Source organism: Sturnira hondurensis, unplaced genomic scaffold, assembly GCF_014824575.4.
Source record: "Sturnira hondurensis isolate 20B ecotype Veracruz unplaced genomic scaffold, ASM1482457v3 Scaffold0019216, whole genome shotgun sequence".
In the NCBI taxonomy this organism is placed as follows: Eukaryota; Metazoa; Chordata; class Mammalia; order Chiroptera; family Phyllostomidae; genus Sturnira; species Sturnira hondurensis.
In genome coordinates this window covers 1,940,982-1,960,801 of record NW_028091847.1, presented here as the reverse complement: position 1 = coordinate 1,960,801, position 19,820 = coordinate 1,940,982, and the positions used below count along the sequence as shown (strand labels likewise).

At 54.1% G+C, this 19,820-nt stretch overlaps 2 protein-coding genes across 8 annotated transcripts; one reads left to right on the top strand and one right to left on the bottom strand.

The window, feature by feature from the left end:
- Positions 1-464: 464 nt before the first annotated feature.
- Positions 465-6,740, bottom strand: THPO (thrombopoietin). Of its 3 annotated transcripts, none has more exons than XM_037027622.1 (6): positions 4,847-4,951; positions 4,501-4,628; positions 4,001-4,087; positions 2,204-2,371; positions 1,904-1,984; positions 466-1,787 (listed from the first exon to the last, which is right to left on the bottom strand). In XM_037027622.1, the coding sequence occupies exons 1-6, from the start codon at positions 4,857-4,859 to the stop codon at positions 1,218-1,220; spliced, it is 1,047 nt and encodes a 348-aa protein (XP_036883517.1). In that variant the 5' UTR covers positions 4,860-4,951; the 3' UTR covers positions 466-1,217. The 3 variants fall into 3 exon arrangements, with proteins under 3 accessions (XP_036883519.1, XP_036883517.1, XP_036883518.1); XM_037027623.1 differs by adding an exon at positions 6,615-6,740 and having other exon boundaries at positions 1,262-1,984; positions 4,847-5,015; XM_037027624.1 differs by having other exon boundaries at positions 465-1,967.
- A 1,990-nt stretch (positions 6,741-8,730) lies between these two features.
- Positions 8,731-17,710, top strand: CHRD (chordin). Of its 5 annotated transcripts, none has more exons than XR_005063822.1 (23): positions 8,731-8,978; positions 9,223-9,326; positions 9,802-9,931; positions 10,088-10,216; positions 10,309-10,408; positions 10,533-10,623; positions 10,998-11,139; positions 11,253-11,393; positions 11,468-11,550; positions 11,627-11,774; positions 11,932-12,038; positions 12,163-12,282; positions 13,075-13,231; positions 13,568-13,788; positions 14,251-14,364; positions 14,692-14,964; positions 15,043-15,136; positions 15,250-15,306; positions 15,582-15,685; positions 16,148-16,250; positions 16,651-16,805; positions 16,943-17,064; positions 17,415-17,505. XR_005063822.1 is itself a non-coding variant. In XM_037027613.1 (23 exons), the coding sequence occupies exons 1-23, from the start codon at positions 8,825-8,827 to the stop codon at positions 17,465-17,467; spliced, it is 2,811 nt and encodes a 936-aa protein (XP_036883508.1). In that variant the 5' UTR covers positions 8,731-8,824; the 3' UTR covers positions 17,468-17,710. The 5 variants fall into 5 exon arrangements, 3 of the variants coding, with proteins under 3 accessions (XP_036883508.1, XP_036883506.1, XP_036883507.1); XR_005063823.1 differs by having other exon boundaries at positions 17,412-17,502; XM_037027613.1 differs by having other exon boundaries at positions 16,723-16,805; positions 16,965-17,064; positions 17,412-17,710.
- The last annotated feature ends 2,110 nt before the right edge of the window (positions 17,711-19,820 follow it).

Below are 19,820 nucleotides of genomic sequence, written 5' to 3'. Positions count from 1 at the left end.
GATGATACTAACTGCCTTAGTTCATGTAAGCCTTAGAAAATGTAATATACTTAAGGTTCCTGGCACGCTGACTTTCATTGTTTTAGAATGTCTCCGGTGAACCTGTGGTATTTGTGGCAGTGTCTGGAACTCTGGCTTCCTGGCTCCTCTACCTACATCTACATGGCAGCCTTTCCTCTCCTTTTGGTAGGGAGGGAGGGGTAAAACTTCCATTAGTGTTCCCTACAGGAGCCTCTGGATGTGGCGGTGACCTTTGCAGTGGAGTTTTTGTTTTGGGCCATATAAACTTCCTAAGCACCAAGATGGCATTTATTGGCAAAGCCCCATAACCCTGGCTTCTTTTCTAGGTATTCCCTCCCAGAGTTTATAGCAGTCACACAAGGTTGCTTTTTAGATACCATTCACTTCTGGGAACTGGGAAATGAGCCTTCAGCTTGTACTTGAGTTGTACTTGTCTCTCCTGCTGTGTGAGCCCCAGGAGACCGACTCATGGCACTTCCTGCACTTCCCCCTGACCTCCACAGGAGGGAGGCAGGAACCCAAGCCTGGCAAAGCTTCCCACTGAGCTGGGGAAGCTCTGGCTGTTTGCTCAGCTGTCACAGGCAGGTCTCCTCTTGACTGAACTGTCTGCACAGGCTTACCTGAGGTGTGAGGCTCTCCTAGACTTCCTGTTAGCTTTCCCCCCTGCCTTTTTTAGGGAGGCACAGAACTATTGCCCCCTGAGATGAACATCTTGCTCTTTCTTTTCAGTTAGCTTTTGGGTACTCTCATTCATTCTTTATTTGTCCAGGCTCAGTTTTATCTGTTATGCAGGGACAGTCTTTCTGGGAGACAACTTCTCATTCATTTCTCAAGAGTAAAAATCTCCTAAGAAAAGGAGATCAGAGTCCTATTGAGAATGATGGTAAAAGGGGGGTAAAGAGACTAACCTTAGTTTTGACTAGAAAAACCAAAGCTTGTTTTTCTGTTTTTCTCATATAAGATTAGTCTCTACCTCTGTTCAGTGGCCAGGCGGGCCCAGACCTTTGAGAAATTATTGTATAAAAAAACATGGAGAATTCATATTTTTGACATTTGTGTAGAAAATAGACTGAAGATAACTAGCTGCTCTGCTGAATATTATTGATAGCTTAAAAAAATAGCTTCTGGTGTTTTAAACAGTGAAAAGTGATCCCAGTTTCCGTCCTGTGTATTCACCTTTACCAGGGCTGGGCGTTTCAGGTGAAAGCAGGACCTCTGGCAGGGCCGCAGTGGGCTCCCAGGGCCCTCCTCCGGGTGAGAGAACTACACAGGGGAGGGGGGGCAGTGCCTAAGAACCTTACTGTTCCTGAGACAGATCCTGGAAGTGAGGGTGCGCTGCGATTAGAAGAGGACTGGTGGGGTTCGGCTTGACAGCAGAGGGGCCGGGAAGAGGGAGCTGGAGCTTGACCATGGGGTTGGGTAAAGTGGGTAGAGGGGAGAAGACTGTTTGTTGTCCATGGGGAGGGTGGGTTAGGGAAAGAGAATATCCAGGCTGGGGGTTGGGTGGCAGGGAGTTTGTGTCCGAAGCTCCTGGAGGAATGTTCAGGGTTCCTAGGGCCCTGGGTGGGGGTCCTGGAAAGAGCCCACGAGTTCCATTCAAAGGTCCATGTGTCCCGTTCAGGTGTCCCGGGATTTGGTCTAGGGACCTGGAGGTTTGGTTCAGCAGACCAGGAACCTTGGCTCTGAATCCCTGCAGCCTCTTGGGAAGTCCAGAGCCAGTAGTTTTGGCTGAGACACTGGAGTTTGTCTCCGACAGTCCAGAAGTCCTGTTTGGAAGCTTGTTCAGTGTGAGCAACAGAGAGGCACTGTGTGGGGCAGCTGTGGTGGGCGGGGCCTGCTCGGCACAGAGGGCGGGCCCTACTGCGTGTAGCAGGAAACGCACCTTTCCGCGGAGCAGTTGCTGGAAGCTCAGGAAGATGGCGTTGGGATCTCTGTGAGCTGCGGTCCTGCCCTGTAGAGGAAGCTGAGGGCAGAGGATGGGCCTGAGGCCAGAGACCTGGGCCAGATGCCATGCCTCCCTTGTCTATGTCCCAGGCTTTATGGCTGGTCTGGGAGGGAACATTCTTAGTAGGTCATCTCTTTTACCTCAAGATTCCTAGAATTCCTCTTCCCTCAGGTCTTCTAAGGAGACTGAGTCAGAAAAGAGGGACAATTGCTCTAGTTCCCTTGACTGGGGATTTACCTGGGCTCCCAGGAGGCCCTGTAGGGCCCCAAGGAGAAGGCGGACCCGTCCAGAAAGCTGTCCCAGTAGGGATGAGAGGCAAGTGGGTCCCAGTTGTCCCCGTGCTGCCATCACTCCCTCCAGCAGAAGGGCTGTCGCTCCCAGAATGTCCTGTGCCTTGGTCTGTTCCTGGGAGAGAGATGGGAGAGAGAAGTGCACTGCTTCAAAGGGCCTGCTAATAGCGGGTGGGGAGCCTGTAGGAGTAGCCAGCAGAATGAATCATAGGAGCTGAGAATTGGACAGGACCAAGGTCCCACCCAGCACAGGAATTCTTTCACAGTCTCCCGACAATTGGTCATCAGCCTCTGCCTGAATAACTCCAGTGTCCGGTAAACCAGCCTGGTCTTACACTTAATTTCAGTCAGAAAAGCTCTTCTTTTTTTCTCTCTTCTTCTTCCATTATACTGAAATCTGTCCTTTTATAGCTTTTACCTCTTGGTTCTAATGTTGCAAATCTCTGCTGTAAAATCTTAGGGTTGTATGGTTCTCTTTTAGCTCAGTGTAGAGATGAGACCATCATACAGAGGATGAAGATGAAGAGAAGGTTTGCTGATACATGGCAGAGCTGAACTGCAGGGGCTCGTTGGGAACTGCCCTCCCCTAGTCCGGTCCCCCTAGATCTGAGGGAAGAATGGGATTCCTGGGATCTCGAGGGCAGAGGAGCTGACCTACCAAGGGGTGCTCCCTCTCAGTAGTCTTTCTGAGCGTCAGACTGAAGCACTTCATTCTGTCTCACAAGACTGCCACTTCCTACAAGCTAATCAGACAGGCTTCTTCTTAAAAAAATTATTCCTCCTATGTTTTCTAACCTCTTACTGTTTGTGTTGCTTCCTCCTGGACACACGCTAGTTTAATGGATCCCTCTGAATAAATTAGCCTGTGTCTAGAGGAGGCTGTCTAATACTCAGGCCAGTATTTTTAAGTGCAGTCCACTCAGAATTTTACAGGAATATTTTCACATTGTTGGTGCTAAACATCTAAAGCAGCTTAGACTTGCTTGCTAGCTTTTAAAATAGTTGCTCTGCCCTGGCTGGTGTGGCTCAGTGGATTGAGTGCCAGCCTGCAGACCAAAGGGTCGCACGTTTGATTCCCAGTCAGGGCACGTGCCTGGGTTGTGGGCCAGGTCCCCAGTAGGGGGTGCACAAGAGGCAACGTCACACTGATGTTTCTCTCCCTCTCTCCCTCCCTTCCCCTTTCTCTAAAAATAAATAAGTAAAATCTTAAGAAAGAGAGACAATTCTAGAGCTAAAATTTTATGAGGGAAGAAGGGGCATTGTGACCCGAAAGCTGGAATAGGACTTTACCCAATTACTTTACACGTGTGGAATTTTTTACAAATCTCTGTCAAATTTTACCATGTTTGAACCTTGCCTTTCAGGGCTTTGAATCTTGATTGTGTCTTTTGTTGTTTTGCTGTGGTTCCCAGCTTTGCGTCATCTGTGGATGACAGATCAATCTCACTTCTTCGTGCCAATTTAAGAATCTTGAATGGGAATAAGTCAAAGGCATGGCCCATGAGAGAATTCTCTCCAGCTTTTCATGGTATTCAGCTTTGAATATATTTACCATGCTGGAACTGCCAGTGATCACCTTATCCAAAGGATGTTATCATAGTAGAATGTAGATTGGGTTAGAGTGGCCAAGCTGAAGGTGAGATATTTTCAGTGAGCTCAGGAATTTTGAAGAACCCAATGGAAACAGCAGGAAACTGATGAAGACAGGACTTAGAAAAACTAAGGGAAGGGATGGCTTTCTTACCGTCTGGGTTTTCCATTCTCCCAAGCTGAAGTCCACAGCAGGCAGCAGCACAGGTGTGGGCAAAGGGTTAGTGTCTGGGCACTGACTCTGTTGAAAAAGATTGGTGGGGAGGGGGAGAGAAAGGAGCTGAAATGGGGGTGGGTTATGGTGACCCAGTGACCAGGAGGGGCTTCCATGAACTTTTAAAGGAGAGCTTGAGTTGCAGGCCAGGTCCCCAGAGGAAGACACATGAGAGACAACCACACACTGATGTTTCTCTCCTCTTTCTCCCTCCCTTCCCTTCTCTCTAAAAATAAATTTAAAAAATCTTTTAAAAAATAAATAAATAAAGGAGAGCTTGATTGCAAGTCAATCCTTGTCAGGAATGGTGATCAGGAGGTGGTGGTCTTCCTGAAGACTTGGAAGAATAGTGATTGGATCCGGGAGCAAGAGGAAGTGGTGAGAGTGAGGGTATCTTGCCAGTTAAATGGATCTAGGGGACAACGCTTGGGGATTCTCACCAGTCTGCCGTGAAGGACATGGGAGTCACGTAGCAGTTTATTTAGGAGTCGTGGGTCACAGGCAGGAGGAGCTGGGCTGGACTGAGTTAGTCTTGCAGTTAGGAGAAGCATGACCACGAGGACCAGTTCTTAGGTGAGGAGAGGTAAGGTTGAAAAGGGTGGATAAGGAAGAGATCATTGTTGGTTGGTGGTCTAAGAATATCCATTTAGGATTCAGACCTGAAACCTAGCACTCTGATGCCTTATTCCTCGGAAATTAGGTTCCCCCGGCCCACTGCAGCGCAACTCCTTTCCCCTCCTCTACCACATTTAGATTTGGCCCTCAGCCCCTTAAGTGTGTTCTTACCAGTCAGCTCCATTCTGGCCAGGCTGTCTTGTTGGAGCGGCTCCCTGTATGGGGCCTCTCCCCTGAATCCTTCCTGAGGCCATGGAGGCGGCTTGGGCTTTTGCACTTCTGGGCAGAGTGGGGTGGGGCACGGCACAGGTGGGCCAAGGAATAGGGGCTGGACCCTGTCCTGCAAGCAACAGGAATAATGAACACTTACCCAAGTTTTAAGGAAGAGACTGTCTGGCTAGGGTTATAGATTCAGGGAGGGCTTGTGATGCTGACCAGCCTAAAACTGCTAGCGTTCGGAGTGCACCCACATTTTCTTGTGATGAGAGCATATGGTCTATCCTTTTTGCCAGGATGTCTCAGTGGATCTGATAGGAGTTTGTTGCCCTGCCCCCTGCCCAGAGCAGCAGGGGGTTGGGGTTGGGAGTATATGTGCACATATGCACATCTCAATGGGCCTCAAATTCTGAGCCGCCTTGGTTGTTTGGATGGAGAAAATCTGGAATGGGGTTAGAGAATGAAATACTTTGGCACAACCCTGGAGAAGAGAGGGGGGAAATGGGTGTAGGGCCAGGATAGGGAACTAGCAAACAGGTACAATATATTGAGGGGAAACTGGGGCAGTGAGGCTGAGGAGTGGAATTAGGGAAAAAACCAAACAAACCCAAACTGGACTACTAGAGGTCGGTGATTAAAAGATTAAGAGAAGTGCCCTGGCTGGTGTGGCTCAGTGGATTGAGTGCCAACCTGTGAACCAAAAGGTTGCGGGTTTGATTCCCAGTCCCAGGGCACATGCCTGGGTTGTGGGTCAGGTCGCCAGTTGAGGGCGTGTGGGAGGCAACTGATTGATGTATCTCTAGCACATTGAGTTTTCTTTCCCTCTTTCTCCTTCCCTTCCCCTCTCTCTAAAAAGAAATAAATAGAATCTTTAGGAAAAAAATTAAGAGAAGATGGTACAAGAGAAATTAATCCCTCATTCTTTCCCTATTTACACATAAAGCCTCTTGCAGTTTTTCTTTGCACTCCAAATTCTGAAATACTGGGTTTTCCCAGCAAAAGAGATAGGCTAATATTCTTGAGACTTCCTTTCTTTGGCAAATTGGCCAGCAATGAATACCTACTGAGTGAGATGATGCCCACCTTACATGGTGTACCTCACCTTGGCTGCCCACCACGTCTGTCTCATAGCCCACACCTTCCTCCCCGCCTCCTCTTCAGACCCTTCCGGTTCCTTCCCAGGACCCCCCACATGGCTTCCTCCTTCTTTCACAAGTTGTACAAAGAGGCCTGCACCTGATTCAATATTGGGATTTCCTGTAGGTCTGTCAACATGCATGAGCCCTCCTCCCATCACCCTTTCCTTGTGCCCTGGCTTGCCTGACCCAGCTCTCCAGCTCCTGGATTCAGAACCTCAAGCTAACTAGGAATGAGTGGGAAAGAATGTGGATTGCAGCTGTGCCCATTTTGCTGCTGTGTTCCCTAAATTCTAATACACCTCCTTCCTCATTTTCTCCCTGAGCCCATGTTCCCTTTCTTTGGTGCCAACCAGGACTGTGCTGTGTTCAGTCCCTAAATCTGTGATCAGTCCCTCAGAACCCAGCACCCCACCCCCTATCCCTGCTCTGCCCTACTCCTCCCATTCTGGGAAGGCCACACTCTTCCTGACAAAGGTCAGTGTCTGTAGGTTCCAGTTTGCTTACCCCTCCCCCAGCTGAGAGCCCAATTCCTCTTTCCTGTCCTTCCTACCCCCATTTCACTCCAAACCCTGCTTGCCACTCACCGGGCGGAGAAGGGCTCCAGGCCCCAGGTGCAGAGCAGGCAGCACTCTGGGGAGCAGATAGGTAGGAAAGCATGTGGCGTTGGGGTATAGCCCCTCCACGGCAGTGGGGACACACGCCTGCCTGGGGCTACTTCTGCCCAATCAGAGAGCAGGGAGCCACCAGACACTGGCGAGGGCCCCGGAAGTGACGCCTTCTCTTCCCACCCTCGCTGGACCTGGAGTCCCTGCCTGGACCATGGTCTACTAGTGTAGCCCAGCTCCTCCACCTGCACACACCACCTGGATGATCTTTTTTTTTTTCTCTTGTAGGAAGTGGGCAATCTTAAACCTGGCTGGAGAGGAGATGGGAGGGGAGTGTTTTTTTTTTTTTCTAGGAGGAATCTAGCAGGACATTTTTGTTTCCAGCTCCTGGCTGGCTAAATTTCTTCTCCCTGGATACCACACCTGTTGCTGAACTCCAATAAGACTCTTGCTTTCCTGCTTTTCTCTCCTATAAACCCTAGGGAGTCATGCCTTATAACCCCTTTCTGAGTGGGAGCATGGGTATTGCTTGTATTAGAGAATGACTCTGTCAGGGGTCACTGTTACCGGGAAAGGTTTGGACAGTGTGAAAGGACCGTTCTGTGTGGGCGTGTGTGTTGGGCTCAGGGGCTCCTCTGCTGGGGCCCATCGGCTCAGATAGCTAAGCCCACTTATCTCTCTGCCTGTGTCCCCCTTTGTTTGCCCGTCTTTCTCCCTCTTCCATCTTCTACCTTCCACATGTGACAGGAGGAAGGCTCATGTGATGCTTCTTAGGATAGACAGCTGCTGAACCTCCCCCTTCCTCCCCCTAAAATACCCCCTGCCAGCTTGGTTCCCTCTTCCTTTGGCCCTGGCTCTAGTTCTTTTGCTTTTCCCTCAGTCCCAGGCTCCCCACAACCTCTGTCCTCAGGGCCTCCTGGCTTGACATTGTTTCCACCTCCCCCACTCCCGCCCCCAACCTGCCCTGCTAGGTCTTCATCAGGCTCTCCTCCTCTTCCCCAGGACGGGGCTGTCCACTAAGGAGTACGGCCTAGATCCTGGAATTCTCCATTTCAGCCAGATGAGACGCCTCCCAAGATTAGGAAAGAGGGTGCTGGGATAGTTGGGATGCTGTTTGGGGTGGGAGCGGAGAGAGTGGCAGTCATGACCGGGAAACCGGGAGAGAGGAGGCTGAGGTCCTGTGGAGCGGTGAGGGTCCCCGGGTGAAGGAAGACACAGAGAAAGCGTATCAGGCTGGGGATGACGATGGCTGGTTGGGTTTGAGGACAGGTTACACAGTTGGGAGGGAAACACTGTCGCCAGCCGGAAAGGACATCGTCTCTGTCTGGGGAACAGTAAAATGAGGATAGACCTCACAGGAGAGGTGGGGATGCGTGCTAGGCAGTGGAAGTGGCTGATGTGGGGTTTGAGAGCTGCTCTGAGCTCAGAGTCAGGGGCAAATCAGTTGACTGGCCCCCGCTCCCCGGTGTCATCCTCAAAGAAAAATCTTCATCCTTCCCGCAGGAACCGAATCCTAGCCAGGTTGGTGGCTGGCCCAGGCCTCAGGCCTAGCCTTTGCCACTCCCTGGCCTGGGGCTCTCATCCGGAGCCGGACACGCACCTTCTGCCTAGACCAGCCACCGCGACGTGGGGGCCGATGGGGTGGGTGCTCCAGACCTGCCTCTCCTCCCCTCTTCGCGCCCCCTGGTCCTTCCTCTCCCCCTACCCCCTCCGCTCCCCCTTCCACTCCAGCCCCTCCCTCCTTCCCTGCCCGGTCCCAGCCCCTCCTTCCCCTCCCCCACTCGCGATCCGGGCCGCGGCTGCTGGGCCGGACCCCCGGGGCTCAGCCCGGCCCCTCGCCGAGCCACCGCTGCCGCCTCCCGGTTTGCTGAGGAGGAGGCCCCCGGCCGGGGTGCGGAGCGCGGGGCATAAAGCCGGCCAGAGCCGGCGCCCAGGGCACTAGAGCCTCGTACGCCCCCGGTCAGCGCCCGCCCGCCCGGGCTCCTCCCGGCTGCTCCTCCCGCTGGCCCCACGCCCACTCCTCGGCCGTCCGACGAGCCCCTCGCTCTGCCCGGGCCCTGGTCCCGGCCCCCTCCTGCCGCACCGCCCCCCGGCCCGGCCCTCCTCCGCCTCCCTCCTCCTTCCCCAGCTCCCTCCTCCTTCCCCGGCTCCCTCCTCCCTCCCGCCTCCCCAGCTGTCCCGTTCGCGTCATGCGGAGCCTCCTGTCCTCGCTGGCCCCGCTGCTGCTCCTCGGGCTGCTGCTGCTCGGCCCCGGCCCCCGGCCGGCCCGCGGCACCAGCCCGGAGCCCCCCGCGCTGCCCATTCGTCCCGAGGAGGAGCCGCTGCCCGTTCCGGGAGCGACAGGTAGGTGGGAGCCCCGGGGAGATGCCAGAGGAAAGTCGGCTTGGGGCAAGTCCTTGCCCTCCCAGACGGGCGCGGGCGCCGGCACAGGTGGTTTGGCGCTGCGGGCGGCCTAGGGGTGCGCGGGGGTCGCGGGGCTCGCGGTGCCCGCGGTGCCCAGGAACCCGGGGCCGCCGGCTGCGCCCAGGGCGGGCACACGGCAGGAGCGGAGCGGGACAGCAGCTGCCAGCCAAGTCCGTCCCCGCAGGCTGCATCTTCGGCAAGAAGGTCTATGCCTTCAACGAGACGTGGCACCCAGACCTGGGGGAGCCCTTCGGGGTGATGAACTGCATGCTGTGCGCCTGCGAGACGGTGAGTGACCGCGGCCCGGGAGGGTGGGGGAGCTCTGGGGTCCTGGGACGTCGGACCGGACTCTAGCTGCTGAGAAAGACGAGAGCCTGCAGATACTTACGGTATTTTCTTGGCGGAGGACTCGGGAAGGAAGCTCCCCCTTCAAGTCTCAGGTATTGACTGTTACTGATCACTCACTATGTGTCGCGCTCCTTGCCAGCTCTATTTCATCTCTCTCTCACTTAGTAGTAATTCCTGGTACAACCCTCCTAGATAGATACTGTTATTATCCCCATTTTTCAGATAGGGTCCCCGAGGCCCAGAGAGCTTAGGTAACTCGTCTGGGGTCTCGCAGCTTGTAAGTAGCAGAGTGGTCTGCTTCCGTGGGACCACCTTGCCTTGGTCTCCGGCTCTCCCACCCTCCCCAACACTCCCGCTCGTTGGGTCTTACGGATTGGCGGCTTGTACTCAGTTTTCCCGTCTTTTCCGAGAGCAGCCTCAGTGGGGTTCCCACTCGAAGGGACCGGGCAAGATCAGCTGCAAGAGCGTTAAACCCGAGTGCCCAGCCCTGTCCTGCAGAGAGCCGCGCCTGCTGCCGGGACACTGCTGCCAGACCTGCCCCGGGGGTAAGGCCTGCTGCGCGTTGAGGGGAGGGCGGCTGGACAGTGGTACTTGGTCCTGAGCCCCGCGTATGGGGCAGAAGGAGCAGATACAGCGGGTGGAGAGGCCAATCGGCCCTCCCAGTGTCCAGCTGAAACCGTTGTCCCCCGCCACTGACACAGAGCGCAGCGTTCCCGAGACGCAGCCCTCGGGCCTGGCCTCCGAGTACCCGCGTGACCCAGAGCACCGCAGCTACAGCGACCGCTGGGAGCAGGGAGCTGAGGGCCGGGCGAGGGGAGATAGCTACACGGGTAGGCAGCGACCGGGCTGGGACTGGGGTCGTGGTTTTGGCCTGGCTGCCACAGCGGGTGACGATACTAGGAACATCTTCCTCCCCTCGCAGACTTTGTGGCGCTGCTGACAGGGCCGAGGTCGCAGGCCGTGGCGCGGGCCCGAGTGATACTGCTGCGCTCTAGCCTGCGCTTCTCCATCTCCTACCAGCGGTGAGAAAGGGGAAGGAGGGAGGAGGGCTGGGCTGGGCGCTGGGGCGGAAGATTAGGGAGAGCCTGGAGGGGCGGCTTCTGGCCCAGGCTCCCAGTCGGCGCTCACCCTCACCCTCATTCCCAGGCTCGACCGTCGCCCAACCCGAATTCGCTTCTCAAACTCCACTGGTGGCGTCCTGTTTGAACACCCTGCGGTCCCTAACCAAGATGGCCTGGTGAGATGACGTCATTTATGAGTGTTTATCCAGTTTGGGTACTGTGCTGAGAGTGTGCTCTGTCCACATCGCCTGCTTTAGTCCTCACCGAAGTCCAGTAGGAGGAAGACACTGACGTCATATGCCCATTTTACAGATGAGGGAATTGAGGGAATTGAGGCCCAGTAACCGACTGTGATTTGCTTAAGGTCACACAGCTAGTACTCGGTGGAGCCAGGACTCCGACACTAGCATCTGGATCCAGGATTCTTTATTAAACTTCCTAGGAGGGTCTGGGGGCTCCTTTCCACATTCCTTCTTCACTAGAGCAGGGCCTCTTAGCAGGCCTGTCCTATATATTGCCTGAGTAGGGTTGTCTTGTCTCTCTGCTCCAGGTCTGTGGGGTGTGGCGAGCAGTGCCTCGGTTGTCTCTGCGGCTCCTTCGGGCAGAACAGCTCTATGTGGGACTTGTAACACCCGCTCATCCTTCAGGGGAGGTTTGGGGGCCTCTCATCCGGCACCGGGCCCTGGCTGCAGGTGAAGGGGGCAAACAGCTGCTGGGAGTACAGTTCTGTCTTCTCTATCTCCAGGAGTGCAGTGGGGTAAGCAGGGGACTTTCTGATGGGCTCTCATGGTCCTTTCTCCCCCAGAGACCTTCAGTGCCATCCTGACCCTGGAAGGGAACCCACAGCAGGGCATAGGGGGCATCACCCTACTCACACTCAGTGACACAGAGGATTCCTTGCATTTTTTGCTGCTCTTCCGGGGGCTGCTGGAATCCAGGAGCAGGGGTAAGTGGGCTATGAGGAGGGTATGTGAGGAGGCCCCTAGCTCTCAGAGGTGTCCACATGTACCATCATTACAGGACCAGCCCAGGTTCCCTTGCGGCTCCAGATTCTACACCAGGGACAGCTATTACGAGAGCTCCAGGCCAATGCCTCAGCCCAGGTGAGTAAAGGTCTGGCTTCTGCTGCTACCTGCTATGGGCTCTTGCTGTGCCTACCATACCCTGCTCTGTCCCTAGGAAACAGGTTTTGCTGAGGTGCTGCCTAACCTGACAGCCCAGGAGATGGACTGGCTGGTGCTAGGGGAACTGCAGATAGTCCTGGAGAGGGCAGGTGGGCCAGGGCCGCGTATCAGTGGACACATTGCTACCAGGCGGAGCTGTGATGGTGAGGCAGGGTAGAGCCTGGCATCCTGGGCACACAACACTGAGAGGCACAGATAAGTGCCAGAGCATGGCCGGGGTGGTTATGGGGGGAATCCTGGGGGCTGGGGGTATGAATGGCCATGGGGCCAGCCTGCCTCCACTTGTCTTGCCCTCTGCAGTCCTGCAAAGTGTCCTTTGCGGGGCGGATGCCCTGAACCCAGTTCAGACGGGTGCGGCTGGCTCAGCCAGACTTACACTGCTAGGAAATGGCTCCCTAATGTACCAGGTAAGAGTCAGGGGCTGTAGGAGGTGGGAGAGCAGTAGGGTGGGGTGGATCTTTAGCCTGCGGTGGTTCAGGTTCCAGGCTTTCTCTGTCACTCCAGTTTGCCCTTCTCAACCTTGCCCACCAGGTGCAAGTGGTAAGTACAGGCAGTGAGGTGGTGGCCATGACACTGGAGACCAAGCCTCAGCGGAGAGACCAGCGCACCGTCCTGTGCCACATGGCTGGACTCCAGCCAGGAGAACACATGGTGAGTGCTGTGGACAGAGCTGGACCACAGGACCCATGTACTGGCTATCAGTGCGGGGGTTGTGGGAAGCTGGGATGGGTGAGCAGAGATGTATAGCATCATGCACTCACTTCCAGGCTCTCTCATTGATGCACTGATTCACTGGACACATTTTTAGTGAGACTCAGGCCAGCACCTAGATAGAGTACAAAGGAATCAGATATGGCTCCTGTCCTCAGCAAGCTCATGTCAGTTGAGAGGAGTTAGACAGGGAGACCAGTGCAGAAGATCATACCATTGTGACAGCAATGGCTGCCACTTACTGAGCCTGTCTGTGTGCCACCTTCTATACTGGTCGCCTTACTTACATTATTTTTGGTCCTCATAGTACTCATTTTAGAGTTGATGAAGTGAAGGATGAGAGAGGTTAACTCCTCGGCGTTGTTACATAGGTAGAAAGTGGTGGAGGAAGGACTTGAACCTGGGCCCGCAAGGTTCTTTTTTTTAAAATTTGATTTAAAGGGGGGAAGAAAGAGAGAAACATTAGACATGCCCCCAACTGGGGATCTGGCCATGTATGTGCCCTGACCTGCTATGTGCCTGTGACCTTTTGGTTCATAGGCTGGCGCTCAATCCACTGAACCATACCAGCCAGGACTGCAAAGTTCTTGTTCACTTATTACTGGTGTGCGGTGTAGTGGGAGCACAAAATATGGAAAGGCTTTGGAATCTTGGCCTTGTGTGAAAGCTGAGGAGGCGTTCATCTGGGATTTGGCAGGCTGTAGCTAGGGCTCACCTTGCACTGTCCCCTAGGCCGTGGGTGTATGCCTGAGGCTGGGTGCCCGAGGGGCTCATATGCTGCTGCAGAACGAGCTGTTCCTGAACGTGGCCACCAAGGACTTCCCAGATGGAGAGTTGCGAGGGCATGTGGCTGCCCTGCCCTACAATGGGCACAGAGCCCGTTGTACCAGTGAGTGCCCCAGGAGTCTGCCTGCCTTTTGCTGTCCTCTAATCAGTGACTCAAGCATGTGAGGGATGGTGCCAGAGGGCCAGAGCCTGGGGTGTCTTTCTTTGCCTGAGCTCTAGGTTTGCACCTGGAGATGTATAGGTGGGATGTAAAGGGTGGCCCTACCAGAAGACCCTCCCTGTTGCCATGGTGCAGAGGCCTAAAACATGCTGCTCCTCCAGCTCTAGACAATGTCTGCCAGCTCCTGAAGCCTATGCTGGGAGTCATGGGCAATGCTGGGATTGAGTGGCTGCTCTAGGCCACTTTCTCATCTGTCACGTCTCCTCTGTCTGGATCCAGCACTGCCCGTGCCCCTGGCAGGCGCCCTGGTGTTGCCCCCTGTGCAGAGTCGTGCAGCAGGGCATGCCTGGCTCTCCCTGGATACCCACTGTCACCTGCATTATGAAGTGCTGCTGGCTGGGCTTGGTGGCTCAGAACAGGGCACTGTTACTGCCTACCTCCTTGGTCCCCCTGGAATGCCAGGGCCCCGGCGGCTGCTGAAGGGATTCTATGGCCCAGAGGTAAGGACCTGCTGGTGAGAGGAAGCCAGAAAAATGTTTTCTTTTTAGCATAAAGGGCTGTGTGGGTCTGTGTATGTGTGCAGAGAGCAGGCTGCTGGGTGTGGCAGAGCTGGCATGTGCTCAGGAGTCAGACAGCCCTGGCTGTGACTCTGCCCCAGTCTTTGATTGTTATTCATTCTCTTTCCTGCGTTCTCCTCTGTTGGGACCCCTTGGATGGTGTATAATATCCTGGGCCTCCAGAGGAGTAGAAGGGATGGCCAACTTCCCTGCAGTGGAGTGGGTTGCCATGGACTTGCTGTCAGAGGCACTGGGCTTCTGAGCTCCCTACCACTGCTAATGGGCTTTGCTACCCTGGGACTTCATTTAACCTCTCTGGATCTCAGTTTCCTCATTGGCAAATTGGGAATGGAAGGCTCAGCCCCAGAGTTCCTTGTTTCCATCCCTTATCCTGTTTACTCACAGACCCAGGGCGTGGTGAAGGACCTGGAGCCTGAGCTGCTGCGGCATCTGGCGCAGGGCACTGCTTCCCTGCTGATCGCCACCAAGGGGAACCCCCAAGGGGAGCTTCAAGGGCAGGTAGACAGGCAGTGTGGGCCTGTGGGGATGGGTTAGCTAGGCTGTGTGTCTCTGTGTCACTTGCTGTCTCTAAGCCCTTGGGGTGGAAGTGTGTCACACTTCTTTGCTGCTTGGGAGGATAAAGCTATCCGAGGTACATACGTAAGGCTAGCAGCACACAACCCTGTCCCTGGCAGCCAGAATGATTGTTGTGGCTAACAGCATCCTCCTGGGGGGCACAGGGGCACTCAGGGGGTGACATGTCTCTGCCTGGTGGGCTGGCTCCTGCTTGTGGAGATGCAAGGGGAAACCCGGGCATCTCCACCAGCAGTCCACCTCTCCTCCTAGGTGCACATCGCCAACCAATGTGAGGCAGGCGGTCTGCGCCTGTCTGAGGCTGGGTTCCAGGAGGCTCGGAAGCCTGGGCTTTCTCATGCAGTGGTACCTGCACTGCCCCCATTGCCTACTGTGTTCAGCCCTGACACCCCTGCGTCTGTCAAACCCAGTGGCCCCTGGAAAGCTCCAGAACCCAACACCTGCTCCTTTGAGGGGCAGCAGCGCCCCCATGGGTCTCGCTGGGCACCTAACTATGACCCGCTCTGCTCAGTCTGCACCTGCCAGGTAGGAGGCTCAGAAGGGCTCAATGGGGCCTGGATTCTGGGGCAAGGGTTCCAGTTAACCTCCCATGTCTCCCTGCAGAAAGGTACTGTGATTTGTGACCCTGTGGTGTGCCCGCCACTCAGTTGCCTGAGCTCGGTGCGGGTGCCGGGCCAGTGCTGCCCAGTGTGCCCTGGTGAGTGCTATGCAGAGGGGCAGGGTCATGAAGGGTCCTCCCATGGGGGGTGAGGCTTCTAGGGAGGGAAGAGGGGATTGCCTTCTGCCTTCACTGTTTCTTTGGTTCCACAGAGAAAGAAGATGTCAGAGACCTGACAGGGCTGCCAAGAAGCAGGGACCCTGGAGAGGGTGAGCTGGCAGTGTATGAGATGGGGGGAGGGGAGAATGAAGAGGAGCTGTTGAGTGAGACCAGGAGGGGGACCAGAGGGTGAGGGATATATGGGTGGGGTTGGAGGTTGAGGGACACAGGTTCCAGAGACACCTAGTAGGCTTCATTAGAGTTACTAGCCCATGAATAGGCTCTGGGGTTAGAGGGTGTGGAGTTGACTTGAGACTCAAGTTTTGGTTTTGGATTCAGCCAATGAGCTCAGTACTGATGGGAGCTGGGCACTGTCTCCTACCAGGCTGCTATTTTGATGGTGACCGGAGCTGGCGGGCAGCGGGTACCCGGTGGCATCCTGTGGTGCCCCCTTTTGGCTTAATTAAGTGTGCTGTCTGCACCTGCAAGGTATGGCTGCTTAATCTTCTCTAGTAGAATAACCCAGCTGGGTCTGCAGAGATGGGGAGGGGGCTGCCAGGAGAGGAAAGCCCAGCTTAGGTGAGGAGGGCTCAAAGATCGAAATAATATGAGAAAAGTCCTTTGGCTTTGGGAGTTGGCTTCCTGGAGGAGAAGGGCAGGGGCTGACCTGGTGTGAATTCTGGCTCTGCCAGCTGACTAGCTCCATGTAACCCCAGGCCCTTCCTGTTCCTTCCTGAGCCACACCTTCCTTTCCTATGAGCAGATGTGATAGCACCTACCTTGCGGGGCTCTAATGAGCTTTTAGTTCAGGCATCTAAAGCACCATCCCAGGGCCTCCGAGTGAGAGGCCCTGGATATATTATTTGAGGTATGCAGAAGGAGAGGGAGGAAGCAGGAGGCTTCTGTGTGCCCCCTCCTTCCTGACACCCCTCACACAATGGATCCCTATAGGGGGACACTGGAGAAGTGCACTGTGAGAAGGTGCAGTGTCCCCGACTGGCCTGTGCCCACCCTGTCCGCGTCAACCCCACTGACTGCTGCAAACAGTGTCCAGGTGAGGCGGGGCACTGAGGCCTCTTGGGCAAACAGGTGCATCACTGCCTTGTCCTGGGTTAGGGGACACACAGTGAGGGTGGATGGAAGGGACCTCTAAGCCAATGCAGCATTTATTGGGCACTACTCTGTGCCCAGTCTAGAGCCAGGCTTCCAAAAACAAGTGGAAAGATGTGCATGTATTAATGGGCTATGACGGATTCCAGTTCCTGCCCCATGCATCCGTCTGTGCATCTGCCCACTCATCTGCCCATCCACCCATCCATCTGTCCAAATTTATCATCTACTAAGTACCAGAAACTTCTAGGTGCTGGAGATTCAAAAATAAAAATTGGGTGGCCCTTGCAGAGCACATATCTGCTTACTTCTTCCTCCTTCCCTCCCTGTCTTTCTTCCAACAGTGGTGGCTGGGGCCTACCCCCAATTGGGGGACCCCATGCAGGCCGATGGGCCCCGGGGCTGCCGTTTTTCAGGGCGGTGGTTTCCAGAGAGCCAGAGCTGGCACCCCTTAGTGCCCCCCTTTGGGGAGATGCACTGCATCACCTGTAGATGTGGGGTAAGCAGGGAGTTGGGGGCCCGTGAGAGGTGGGCATTGGAGGCCTAACCTGGAGTAGAGGGACCTTCCCGGGGAGGGCAGGCTTCCCTGAAGAGGCTGAAGGCTACTGTGCCGCCCATGCTTCTGGGGCCCCTTAGGATCTGCTCTGTCCTGCACCAGGGAGGGGTGCCGCACTGTGAGCGGGATAACTGTTCGCTGCCATTGTCCTGCGGCCCAGGGAAGGAGAGTCACTGCTGCTCCCGCTGCACACCCCAACAGTGTAAGTGAGGGGCTCAGGGGGCAGCAGCCATGGGCTGACTGTGGGGTGCTGAGGAGGGAAGGGAGCGCCTGCTGTGTGTGCCAGGAACAGTGGCCTCTGCCTCACAACTGCCATTCTTTTCTGTCCTCACAGTAACCTTGTGGACTTGTTATTGGTAGTCTCTTCTTTACAAGTGAGATTTCTGAAACCAGAGGAATTAGGCTACTAGACTAAGGTTATACTGCTGGTGTATACTGACTTGCTTAGAAAACACTGAACTTTCTGGGACCAGAACAGAGATACTCGGCTGGGTTCTCCGTGTCACTTCCCTCTTCCTTCCTCCTCCTCCAACTCCCCTCTGTCTCCAGCAGCTGCAGAGAACAGGACAGTTCCAGAGTTGGAGAAAGAAGCTGAGGACTCCTAAGGAGCAGCTGGAAGGCAGCTCGACCAAGAGGATGGGGGAAGGAATGCTGAGGACCCTACGTTTTCCTGCAGGAAACTCAGTGCCTTTGGCTCCTCTTTTCTGCCTCTTCTCCCTTCCCCACTACCTCTGGGAACCACAACTCCACAAGGGGGGGGGCAACCAGGGCAGGCGAAGGCCATGTCCACTTCAATTCCTGCCGTGTCACCCTCTGGCTTCTGCCTTGGGAGCCCAACCCCTTTCCTTCTGTACATAATGTCACTGGCTTGTTGGGATTTTTAATTTATCCTCACTCAGCACCAAGGGTCCCCCCACTCCACTCCTGCTGCCCCTGAGCTGAGCAGAGTCATTATTGAAGATTTTTGTATTTATTAAAACATTTTTCCCAGTCTTTCGGCTAAGGTTTGTTTCTTTGTGGCCAGGGACTTGAGTGGGCCCCAGTGGAGAAGGGTTTGAGAGTAGGAGGGAAGAGAGATGAACTCCGGCTCCAGAGGCTTTGTGCTGACCCTTGGCGAGTGGGAAGAGGCCTGGAGAGGAAGCAGGACAGCATGGCAACTGGCTGGCATGCCTGGATCTGCAGAGAAGCTTGGGACTGTCTCTGAGAGGAACTAAAGCCTCAAACGCAGGCAACCTGAAGCAGGATTTAGATGCAAGTTTAGTTTCTACTGGCATACCCATGGTTGGCATTTTAGCTAACCCCATGTTTGAAGTTGCTCCAGAGAGAGAAAAGTGTAACCAGTCTCTATTTTCTTCATCTAAAATGAAGCAAACACTTCCTGTTATTCTTCTTTCCTGGAAACTAATTGTGTTCTGGACAAGTTCTGGGGAAAATCTGGATCAGAGTGGATTGAAATCAGCTCTAGTCCAGTTCTTGGCCGAGCTCACCTTGGGACTAAGTGATGTGCAGAATAAGACCCCTTGTCCCCTTCTCCCCTTTCCTGCCACCAGCAACTGGACTTTCCCACAGCCCTCACAGGTTCATGGGAAACAAGAGCATCAGCTGAGTGATTTAACCTCCCTGAGTCCCTGTTTCCCTTCTGTGATATCTCCCTCACAGGATCCAATCAGAGCCCGTGAATCACACAGCTCAGTGCCTGTAGGATTCCTGGAGCTGGTTTGAAAGGAGGCAGGGAGACAGCTGTGGGGAGAGCGGCAATGGGTTTCAATTTTACTTGGTTTGATCTTCTGCTGACTGCCCCTGGGGAGTGCAGAGGCCAGGCTGGGGGTGAGGAGGTGGTGAGGATGGGAGTGACTGGACTTGGCCCAGAGTTCTGGCTGTCAGTAGGGGTATTGAGAAGCTCAGAGAGGGGAGAAAAAGCAGCAGGATCGGCCTGGGAACCAAGTACAGATTCAGGTGTGCTGCGATGGAGGGCTTGGCCCAGAAACAGATGAGCTGACAGTACTGTCCTCCCTGGTGAGGGAGTTTGGTGGAAAGAGGGGTTGGGAGGGAAATTCAGAGCCTTAGATTTTTTTGATGACATATATTTTATTATTTTTATCATATATATATATTTACTTTTTAGAAAAACCTTGCAATTTCATTGTACTGTTACTTTCCTTTTTTATACTGTTTTTTGTATAGTTTTATAAGTATATCTTTTTCTTTTTTTAAAGATTTTATTTACTTTTATTTATTTTTTATTTTTTTAAAATATTTTATTTATTTATCTTTAGAGAGGAAGGGAAGGAGAGAAATATCAATGTATGGTTGCCTCTTGTGAGTCCCCTGCTGGGAACTGGCCTGCAACCCAGGCATGTGCCCTGACTGGGAATCGAACCGCGATCGTGTGGTTCGCAGGCCCAATCCACTGAGCTACACCAGCCAGGGCAATTTTATTTATTTATTTTTAAAGAGGGGAAGGGAGGGAGAAAGAGAAAAGAGAAACATCAGTGTGTGATTGCCTCTTACATATCCCCGACTGGGAACCTGGCCTGCAACCCAGGTATGTGCCCTGACTGGAAATCAAACTGGCAACTCTTTGGTTCACAGGCCGGCACTCAATCCACTGAGTGACACCAGCCAGGGCGAAGCAGCTATTTTAAAAGCTAACAATTCTTGGCTGCTTTAGATGTTTAGCACCAACTTTGCCCTCCTCTGCCCGGTACCCCCATTCCCTCCAGCAATCCCTCTCTTAGTTCATGTCCCATGGGTCATGCATACAAGATCTTTGGCTTCTCCATTTCCTATGCTATTCTTAACATTCCCTTGTCTATTTTGCTTCTTAATTTGTATTAAGAACCAATTATGCTGCTTAATCCCTATATCTTTTCCCCTGTTCTCTCCCTTCCCCCTCTCAGCTGATAACCCTCCAAATGATCTCCATATCTATGATTCTGTTCCAATTCTGTTTGTTTG

What these genes read in the sequence shown, in the direction of transcription:
- THPO (XM_037027624.1), bottom strand. An exon ending in GAGAATGGAAAACCCAGACG is followed by an intron (nt 2,372 to 4,000) that starts GTAAGAAAGCCA and finishes TCTCTCTCCCAG; the next exon opens with GAACAGACCAAGGCACAGGA. An exon ending in AGGGCCTCCTGGGAGCCCAG is followed by an intron (nt 1,968 to 2,203) that starts GTAAATCCCCAG and finishes TCTACAGGGCAG; the next exon opens with GACCGCAGCTCACAGAGATC.
- CHRD (XM_037027611.1), top strand. Translation starts at nt 8,825, where the DNA reads ATGCGGAGCCTCCTGTCCTCGCTGGCCCCGCTGCTGCTCCTCGGGCTG. An exon ending in TCCAGCCAGGAGAACACATG is followed by an intron (nt 12,283 to 13,074) that starts GTGAGTGCTGTG and finishes ACTGTCCCCTAG; the next exon opens with GCCGTGGGTGTATGCCTGAG. An exon ending in AGGGATTCTATGGCCCAGAG is followed by an intron (nt 13,789 to 14,250) that starts GTAAGGACCTGC and finishes GTTTACTCACAG; the next exon opens with ACCCAGGGCGTGGTGAAGGA.